Genomic DNA, 10,819 nt, shown 5'->3' with positions numbered 1-10,819 from the left:
TAAATTCATACTGTAAATTAGTGTTACAGGGCAGAAAGTGATGTTTTTGCATTTTGACGAAAAGGTGTTGTTCAATTATTTTTTTAAATATACTTTATATTTTTCAAATGGAGAAAAATCCTTCAAGTTTTACCTAAAAAGATCAATTGCACAGTAAAAAGTTCAATAACTGGCTTGATATTTATTTTTAATACATTCTATTAAATTTTTAAACTTTAAAAACGTACTCCTGAAAAAGTTTTTTGATGTATGACGTTGTTGAAATATATTTACATTTGTAGCAAGTTACAAATCTCATGCGAACTATAAGTTCTATCAGCGAAGATGCTGCAGTGACAATATAGACTTCTTCTGCTGTATGACGTTCTTGAAAGAAGGGAGAGATTTGTAGACTACCATATATGTCAAATACATGTTTTTTTCACAGGACTCTCTTTGCCATCATACCAGTGATCATAGTTCTCTTCAGTTTATGCTGGATCTGCGGTATGGGCATCTTCGCTGTGTATGCCGACTGTGATCCCTTGGAGGCTGGATACATCAACAAGATGGATGAAATCCTTCCCTATTTCATGGTCAACGAATTCTCCTACTTTCCTGGAATTCTCGGACTGTTTTTAGGGAGTCTTTTCAACGGAGCTTTAGGGTAAGAATAACTGATTTAACTTAATATCCTTACATACAGGTAGATTAAAAAGAGTATGGAAGTCAAAAGATGGATATCGTAGCTAAAAAATAAAACATCAAAAAGTAGATATCTGACTACTGAGTAACTATTGTGTTGTCAGTTATCCAATGAAAATGGTATTTGTTACTTTTCGGCTATCCAACTGAAATGATATTTTTTACCTTTTCTTGGTTTATATTTGGGTCGTCTACTTTCAAAATTCGCCACCCCCAATTTTATAAGATTTTAAAATAAATATTCTACCGGAATGCCAATATTGGATTTTATTGTTAAAAATATTTTTATACTTTAAAACCTTGCTAAAAATTACTTAAAAACAGCGTTGTATTTCAAATTCCGATATATTCATGAAGCTTGCGTTCTGACCCATATCGGCCAATCAGAGAGCGGGGATAGGTAAAAAATTAATATGACGTCATTATCGGTTTGTGTCTCGTGTTTTTTTTTTAATACTGTAAAAAAAAATCCAAAAAATGAATGGGGAATTGGTGAATGTTACACGTGTGTAAAGTGATCACTTAAACCAGCCTATGACGGTCGTTAGTCCCGTAAATGCCCAGACTTCCATATTCTTCCTCATTTTTGATGAGATGTAAAAAATAATATAAAAAAACATTGATTTTAATAAACAAACGATATTTTTTTACAGCTTACAAGTGTCGAATCTCAATTCTCTGGCGACTGTCACATACGAAGATTTCCTCTCATTGATTCCCATGTTCAGAAGATTCAATGACAGGGAACAGTTGGTGACCATCAAGGCAGTTGGAGCTGTGTATGGTCTGATTATCATGGTGGTCAGCTATGGTATCAGCTTTCTCTCAGGAGTCATCGAGAGCGGACTAATGCTGACGTCAGCAACATCTGGACCCTTGCTTGGCGTGTTTGTTCTGGCTATGCTGGTGCCATGTTCGACCAAAAAGGTAATGATTTAGATCTCAAGATAGATGAAGAAGTTTTTAGACCATGGAGTTTTTATTTATTTATTTAATATTTATTTGTGAACATTTATTTAAATCACAATTTATACATATTTAGATTTTTTTGCTGAGAACCACAAAGCCACCTTGTGTGTCTTGTCGGTGGAGTTCTTTTTTAATAATTTTTTTATCGTTCTTAACGATTTAACCTAATATACACACAAAAAAGAGAAAAAATTACTTGTATTAACATTTTACAATTTTCATAAAATTAACTCTTGATCATTTACCCATTTCTTTATTTTGCCTTCGTTCCATATTTTATTTTGACCTCTAACATCCGTCGGCAACAAATTAAAAATGTTCGGAACGATATATTGCAGTGTTCGACTCCCATATTTACTGTTAATTCTTGGGACCATCAAAGCTTCGTTGTGTGTAAATCATTTTCATGGTAGTGTACTAAAGAATTTCGATATTTTTGTCTAGTTTGTTGCTCAACGATGATACTCATCCACAATATTCCACGTACCGGCAGTAATTTTAGATGTTTATATATCAAGATTGGATTGTCCCTTTGATTATATATATGACTGGGCCCAATTTGTTTGATTATGGAACATAGCAGATTTTGAACCAAAGTTGATAAAAGTTTAATGAAATTACACTGAATCCAGTCGAAAAGCAATTTCTCAACATACAAAAATCATGTATGATAGATGTTCCATTGGTGATATAAGGAAGAAATCCAAGGCTGAGATAACCATTATCGATATAACATTTTTAGTATGTCCAAATATTTGTTCACAAAATATGGATTATCTCCAATTACAGGAGTTATTTTCATATTATTGGAGGTAATCCAGATTTTGTGAACAAGTATTTGGACACACTCAAAATGTTGTAAACAAATTATCTGGTCAAATTATAAGCGTTAATAATAAAAATGAAAATGATATTTTCTTGCGTTTCTAATGTGTGTGATTATAATCCAGGATTCGGACCTCACATACTAATAAAAGAGTTTCTGTAAATGACATACTAAAAAATAACTCCTGTAATTAGAGATAACCCAGATTTTGTGAACAAGTATTTGGACGCAATCAAAATGTTGTACACAAAGTAAGTCAACAATTTCAACAAAACTTCAAATATTTGGGAATTAAATATTACAATAAACTCCCTAAAGAATAAAAAAAAATAGAAGATTTAAAAATTCTTAAGAAAAAAATTAAAGTCACATATAAATCTTGAAAAAAAAACACAAAAAAGACTATTATACCATTGATTATATAAAACATTAAACCTTGAGTGTAAGTCCCTCTCCAAGCACAAGAGTTTAGTCTCTTTTTTGGAGAGGCACAGCGAATCTAAAACTATAAGTTTGCCATATGTATAAATGTTTAGAAATTGTATTATGTTGTACTTAAAAATGTAACTATGTTAAATAAATAAATAAATAAAAAAATCTTTAAATATAATAATTTTTTTAAACGTTTTTTTCTGACTTTCTTCTAGGGAGCAGTTGCAGGTATGGTTGTTTCGCACGTTATAACGACATGGGTTACAATTGGCCATATTATATATGACCCAAAAGATACTGCGATGCTTCCACTGTCCATAGAAGTAAGTATTCTTTAGTTATTGATATCTTAATCTCATTCATACATCTGACTACCTTTCGGAAAAATGCCAATACCCTACTCTTGATAATAGTGGTAAATCGAGACTTGGTGAGAGAAATGTCAACAACATTTTAATTATGTATCTTTATAAACAACATTTTGAGTGTGTCCAAATACTTGTTCACAAAATCTGGATTATCTTTGATGAGATTATAATCCAGATTTTGTGAACAAGCATTTGGACACACTCAAAACGTTGTAAATAATTTGTCTGGTCAAATTATAAGCTTAAATAATAAAAATGAAACTGGTATTTTCTGGCGTTTCTCATGTGTGTGATTATAATCCAGGATTCGGACCTTACATACTAATATAAAAGTTTCTGCTTAGTAAAAAGCTTCTTTACATCTCACCAATAGATGTCTCTAGTGAATCATGAACAAGGTTTCTAAATTGGTTCATATATACAGAACTTCCAAGAATTTGAATAGTGTGGTTGTCAATAATGGGTAGAGTTGGTGAATGTTACACGTGTGTAAAGTGATCACTTAAACCAGCCTATGACGGTCGTGAGCCCCGTAAATTCCCAGACTTCCATATTCTTCTTCATCTTTGATGAGATGTCAAAAAATAATATCTTTATAAATTTAATAACTTTTTTTACTAATACAATTTAACCTACCGGTTTAGACAATACCTTGTCATCATCAGGGTTTATTTTAAATAAAAAACATAAAAAACATAAAAAACATTAAAATACTCTCATCAAAAACTTCCACACATTCCATTAACATCCTAAATGTAATCATAATAATTGTCATAAATTTACACTTTGAAGACGATTGAAGGAATTTTCAATGTATTTCTCAGTGGCGCAATGAGAAATTGTTTTATACGTTAAATTTACAATTATTTTAAAAGAAATATATTTGAGATCGTATGCACTATCGGGTTCGGATAAGGGCTTGAAGAAGAGAAGAAGTATTTATAAATAAAATAAATTAATCTTAATAATATGTGCATGTATATTGCAAAAAATGGTTTTTCATGAAATAGAAACGAGCCATAGTTTTTCATGAAATTTATTATTTTTTTTAAATTTATATTTAAATATAAATTTATATATATATATATATATATATATATATATATATATATATATATATATATATATATATATATATATATATATATATATATATATATATATATATATATATATATATATATGTATATATATATATATATATATAATATATATATATATATATATATATATATATATATATATATATATATATATATATATATATATATATATATATATATATATATATATATATATATATATATATATATATATATATATATATATATATGTAAACAAAACATTTATTTTTAAATTCTTTCAGACTCTTTTCATTCTTCATACATTTAGGTATTTCTTCATAAATTTTCAAACCCTTATACATTAAACAATTTTGTGACTCGGTTTAAAAATTATCATGTTATTATCAAATATATATTCTTCTAGTCCCTTCTTTGATTTTTCATCGAGACTACATAAGATAGTATCTAATTATGTATCTCTATCTTCATCATAATAGATATTTCAATTTTTATTCTCCTCATCATTAATGTAACCGTCTCTTTGGCTATCAATATCATGATCAGACTACGAATTTCTGGTTTTAAATGATAAACGAATGACCTAGATTAAATCTAACACACCGATATTTTAAGTAATGGTTTTGATATGCGAAATGACTGAAAACTGATTAAACGAAAATAATATCGATATTATCGTAGATTACCTATTTATGATTGAGTAGCTATTTTGAAAAAGGTGATTCATATATACATGTACAAACAACACAGACAGACTGATAAAACGGGCATAAATCGCTCACTCCTTTCAACAACGTCATATGTCAAAAATCATCAATTTTCAGTTGTTCATGTTTTCGGAATGCCCAGAAAATGTACTTTATCCCAGCAAAAGCGGCATATTTTAAACTTAATATTTATCCGCAACAGGGCAGAAAGTGTTGTTTTTGCATTTTGAAGAAGAGGTATTGTTTAATTATTTTTTTAAACATACTAGATATTTTTTAAATGGAGAAAAAACCTTCAAGTTTTACCTAAAAAGATCTGTTGCACAGTAAAAAGTTCAATAAATGGCTTGATATCCATTTTTAATACATTGTACTTTATTTTTAAACTATAAAAACGTACTCCTGAAAAATCAAGTTTTTTGATTTAAGACGTTCTTGAAAGGAGTGAGCGAAACGTATATTAACACTGGCGGCAGCCACTTGACGGATATCATAGAAAAAATCTCAAAACGGTAAATAAAGATTTCCATTGCTCAAAATATATATTTTTACTTATAACGTTTTGGTGAGGACATCCACATATCGCTCTCACCTTTCAACAACGCAACGTCATAAATAAAATAAAAACTTGATTTTTCAGGAGATCGTTTTTAAAGTTTAAGAATAAAATAAAAAGAATTCAAAATAAATATCAAGCTACTTATTGAACTTTTTACTGTGAAACAGACAGATCTTTTTAGGTAAAACCTGAAGGATTTTTCTCCGTTTGAAAAACATTTAGTTTATTGAAAAAAATAATTAAACAATACCTTTTCTTCAAAATGCAAAATTAACACTTTCTGCCCTGTAGCGGGTAAATATTAAGTTAAAAACATGCTCATTTTGCTTGGATATAGAACATTTTCTGGGCATACCGAAAACATGCACAAATGAAAATTGACTTTTTTTTATTTATGACATTGTTGAAAGGAGTGAGCGATATGTAACATAGGTAATCTGCTGAATTTTTAGAAACGATTTATTTAAAAATTATTTTGATTGTGTGTTTTAGGGATGTGAAAATAAAAATTTGACAATGCATCAAATTAGTATTAAAAGAGAATGGGATGAATTGAGGAACAATTTTGATTCTAATTTTACATCGTCTGTGTTTCAAAATATGGAGTCGGCGTATTCAAGTACAGAGTAAGTTTTTTTTTTAAACTTTGCGTAGTCTATATGTCCGCCTCCGTAGTGTAATGGTCAGCACGCTCGGCTACCGTTCTGTAGGTCCCGGGTTCAATTCCCAGGGGGGTCAAATAAATATGAGTGATTTTTTCACTGTAATTTTTATTCAATATTACCCTGGTGTGGTACCTGAAGCGGAGGGCTGATCACCTTTCCTTCATGTGTAAACGATCGAGATAACACTGCGTTTATATGAAGCAGTGCCCTATGCACCATTGGGGTGTTGATAAGGGTATTGTTATTATTATTAGTCTATATGAATCAGAATGTACATAAATCTTTGTTTTTAACATCTTAAATCTCCTAAAATATTTCCGGGACCCCATACTTTTATTTTCTTCTTCATCTACATATGTTATGATGTCAAAATTTGTGACCAAAAGTTTTAAAACACCCAAAAATATTGTGAGAATAATATTATGTTTATATGAAGCACGTCATTTGGATTTCAATGTGTTACTCTAACCTTTCCTTTTATTTTTCAGGGAAACGTTGATGCCATTCTACAGAATGACCTACATGTACTACGCTCTTATGGGAACAGTCATAACAGTAACTATAGGAATAGTGGTTAGTTTAATATTCCCTACCCAAGAAAGCGACATATACGAAGAAAACTTACTGCATCCGCTCATATTAAAACTCAGCAAAAAATTCCCAGGAAAACCACGAAGGTATCTTCCACCGAAACTGGTTAAGAAAGACAACAAAGATGAAGAAAAAAGCCCAAGTGATTTGGAGAAAGAAATTGAACGGGGTATAGATAATGTTGTATTCGTGTCCGACGAAGGAGTGATAGTGAATGATGGAAGAAAAATAAGTCTAGATAAAAGTCACTCAAAAGAAGAAGATGTATCAAAACTGAGGAAGTTTTCAAGGAGTAGCAGTAAGATGAGGGTTATTATCGATGAGACAATATTAAGTTTAAATAACAAATCAGGGCGTTGTACTGATGAACAATTAATTATTAGGAATGAAAACTAGATATCTCAAATTAATTATAATTTATAGTATAAATATATATAGGTTGTTCAATTAAAACGTAGACTGATGTTATAAAACAAAATGTACTTTATTTAGAAGTTAAATGTGTGGGTCCTCTTGAAAGTATTCACCTCTCCAACGTACACACTTATCCTAACGGTGTTTTTACATTTGAAAACAGTCTTAGAACGCGATGTCCTTTTTCATTATTTTAATTCATTTCATTTTAATTTTATGGTATTTGTAGAATTTTAGCAGTTTTTATTGTGAAAAGTCAATAATTATTCTCATATTTTGAGGTATTTTAACTATCAATATGATAGTATGTTATTAGCTATCGTTTAAATAATTTTTCATTCATCGTTTACTTTGTGTAATATCACTTAACACACAAAGTGAACGATAAATGATAAGAAGAGTGTTTAAATATAAAGTGTTACACGTCAGTCCATTGTTTTAATTAATAAAATAAGTACATGTTTTTTTAATGTATTAAATATTTTTAAGGGATAACAACAAAAAAAAATTATTAAAAATAATTTGGTTGTACATTCGATAGTATTACTTAATATATATTTAAGATTTAAAGGCTGAGCTAGATCCTAGACTCAGGATCTTAGGTTGATTATATTATTTATTATGTAAATTAATTTATTAACTATTTTTAGGTAATTTTATGTCTTTAGTCATATAATTATAATTTATTTTGTGAAAATAACTAAAAGAAATGTGTTAAGTTAATAATTGTGTTCTTAATTTGTATTATAAATAATTTCGTATTTTATCTTCATATATAAGAAGTTTGTCGACTTGTTAGATTTACCCAATATCATGTATAAGTTGGAATGTTTGAAAATATGTAAATTAAATTAAATTTGCTTGGTTTTTGAATTAATTGGATACATTAAATTTAAAATATTTATTTATTGAAAATAAACCATAACTCATTGTTTTTATTTGATTTTTGTTATTTATTATTATATGTGTGTAAATTTATAAATGATTTTAATAAAATCACATCAGTTGTTGAGTATGATAAATTATTACTCATACGCTTTTATTGGAAATCTAACAGTCCATCATATATGCGTTTGTAATATCGAGAGTAGATTATTGTAACGGTATATACACGGGTCTACCAAACAATAAAATGACTCGACTGCAATCAGTGTTAAACGCAGCAGCGAGACTAATTTTTGGAATTTCTAAATTCAGTCACATCACCCCACTACTTCACAAACTCCACTGGTTGCGCTTTCCCGAAAGGGTTGAGTATAAACTCTGCCTACTCATGTATAAATCAATACACAATATGGCTCCAGAGTATCTTAAGGAGCTGTGTATTCCAGATGAATTGGTTGATAGACGTCTCACGCTTCGATCGGCTACAACATCTGCAATGGGCAAAGTTATCTTACCAGCTCGCAACCAACGCACTAAATTTGGCGAGCGTGCCTTTGCTGTTGCAGGACCGACGGCGTGGAATGCTCTTCCACCAATGGTTAGAAATAGTGAGAGTGAGATGATCTTTAGAAAAAGACTAAAAACACATTTGTTTGCTAAATCATTTCCACCATAATATTTTCCCCAATTCATTCACAGTGAAGCGCCCTTGAGGTATTTTTTTACGAAAATGGCGCTATATAAGTTATCCAATTTTATTATTATTATTATTATATAATACCTTCTTTAGATCTTATCACATTCCCCGTCAACTCCTTTATTGATTCCTTTTCTAACGTCTTAAAATCGTATAGAATCAAAGTATCATAAAAATTTAACTGATCGTTATTCAGCTCCTCATAATTGACGTTTATTACTATTTATATCGTTTAAGGTTCAAATAAGGTTTGTAGTTAGTTGCAAGATATTGCATCTTGCTAATAAGCCCGCTAATATACATATATAAAAACAAGACGTTAAATAAATTAAAACATATCCATGTTCCTATTATCTACGCAAATATATAGTTATTCAAATGGGAATCAAATTGTGGTAGAGTAGGGTCGAACCCAGAAACTCTGCATCAAAGTCCACGACACTAACCATGGGGTTATACCTCGATATATTGAAGGATTTTTTTCTGCAATATATTTTTTTCTCAAGAAATTTATGATTATTTTTTAAAAGATAAATATTTTTGTTTTTGTTATTATTTACAAAAATACTTTAATTTCATACTATCTCTATAAGCCTAAGCGGCTCATTATTAGAAATAGGTATAAAATTGTGGTAGAGCGGGTTCGAACCGAGAAACACTGACTCAAGGGCCCGCGACACTAACCACGGGACCACAACCGGACACCTTTATTATGAGAGATATATTTTTCACTAAATATTAGAAAAAAATCCTTTAAATTAAGAATGTTTATTGTGAAGGATTATGGTGGAAGAAAATCTTTGATTAATCGTAAAGAATTATGTTAGAAAAATATCCTTGAAATTAAATCCCTTACCGCACCCCAATGGTGCATAGGGCACTGCTTCATATAAACGCAGTGTTATCTCGATCGATTACACATGAAGGAAAGGTGATCAGCCCTCCACTTCAGGTACCAGTCCAGTGTAATATTGAATAAATATTAGAGTGAAAAAACACTTATATTTATTAAACCCCCCTGGGAATCGAACCCGGGACCTCCAGAACGGTAGGCGAACATGCTGACCATTACACTACGGAGGTGGACATTAAATGGCCAGCCAAATCTAGGTATATCTAATTTTTTATCCTTGAATCCTTAATCTTTTATAAGGATTGATCAATAAAACGTACGGATCCTTGGACGAAAATGTCCTTTTAAATACGATATTCAATACATAGCCCCTTTCTATTCAGTAATCAACTATTCACTATAAACTTTCGTTTAACAATAAACGGATTGCTGTATCATAAATAATTGTAAGCAGTTACAAGTCGTTTAAAGTTAACTGGCTGTTAAGACGTTAAAAGAAAAGCTTGTTTGATTATAAACTTTACAGTGTAGTTATGGATCATAGGGATGTAAACGGAGGGTTCAATTCAACCAGCAGTTTAACTGCTGAGTTGGGTTTAAAAGCCTTAGAAATTTCCATTATCCATTAAGAGTAATTAGTTTTCTTATATTATATCTCGGAAATTTCCTTTTTTTCCATCAAGTAAGGGTTACATCAGTAAAATTTCTTTTCCAATAAACATTTTTTTTGGCATATACTCGTATAGTGTGTTCAAACATAAATTATAATAATTTTTTTTTTACTAAGTAACTAACTGATCGTTATGCTGCTTTCCTGCAGGGGTAGAAAGAAAGAACAGAAAGAAAGAATCTCTTATAGGGGTAGAAAGAAAGAATCTCTTATAGGGGTAGAAAGAAAGAATCTCTTATTGCATGCAATCGTTAAAAATTAAAAAAAAAGTTTTTGACGGGGCTGACGACTGTCATAGGCTGGTTTAAGTGATCACTTTGCACACGTGTAACGTTCACCAATTCTACCCTTTATTGACAGCCACAATACTCAAATTCTTGGAAGTTCTATATACTTATATATAAATAAATATATACA

General features: G+C 30.1%; 1 protein-coding gene across 1 annotated transcript; it reads left to right on the top strand.

Moving 5' to 3' along the window:
- Nucleotides 1-427: 427 nt before the first annotated feature.
- On the top strand, nucleotides 428-7,052 carry LOC148298962 (sodium-coupled monocarboxylate transporter 1-like; the record flags this gene model as incomplete). Its single annotated transcript, XM_088276489.1, has 5 exons — nucleotides 428-646; nucleotides 1,338-1,611; nucleotides 3,127-3,234; nucleotides 6,120-6,253; nucleotides 6,781-7,052. Coding segments are annotated over 5 exons (1,007 nt in total), but the record flags the coding sequence as incomplete, so codon positions are not given.
- Nucleotides 7,053-10,819: the final 3,767 nt, after the last annotated feature.

The sequence above is a fragment of the Brachycentrus maculatus genome, unplaced genomic scaffold (assembly GCF_059751285.1).
Source record: "Brachycentrus maculatus isolate JH-2025_06_01 unplaced genomic scaffold, ASM5975128v1 h1tg001474l, whole genome shotgun sequence".
In the NCBI taxonomy this organism is placed as follows: Eukaryota; Metazoa; Arthropoda; class Insecta; order Trichoptera; family Brachycentridae; genus Brachycentrus; species Brachycentrus maculatus.
The sequence above is the reverse complement of the archived record's forward strand: the minus strand, read 5'-3'. Positions and strand labels throughout refer to the sequence as shown.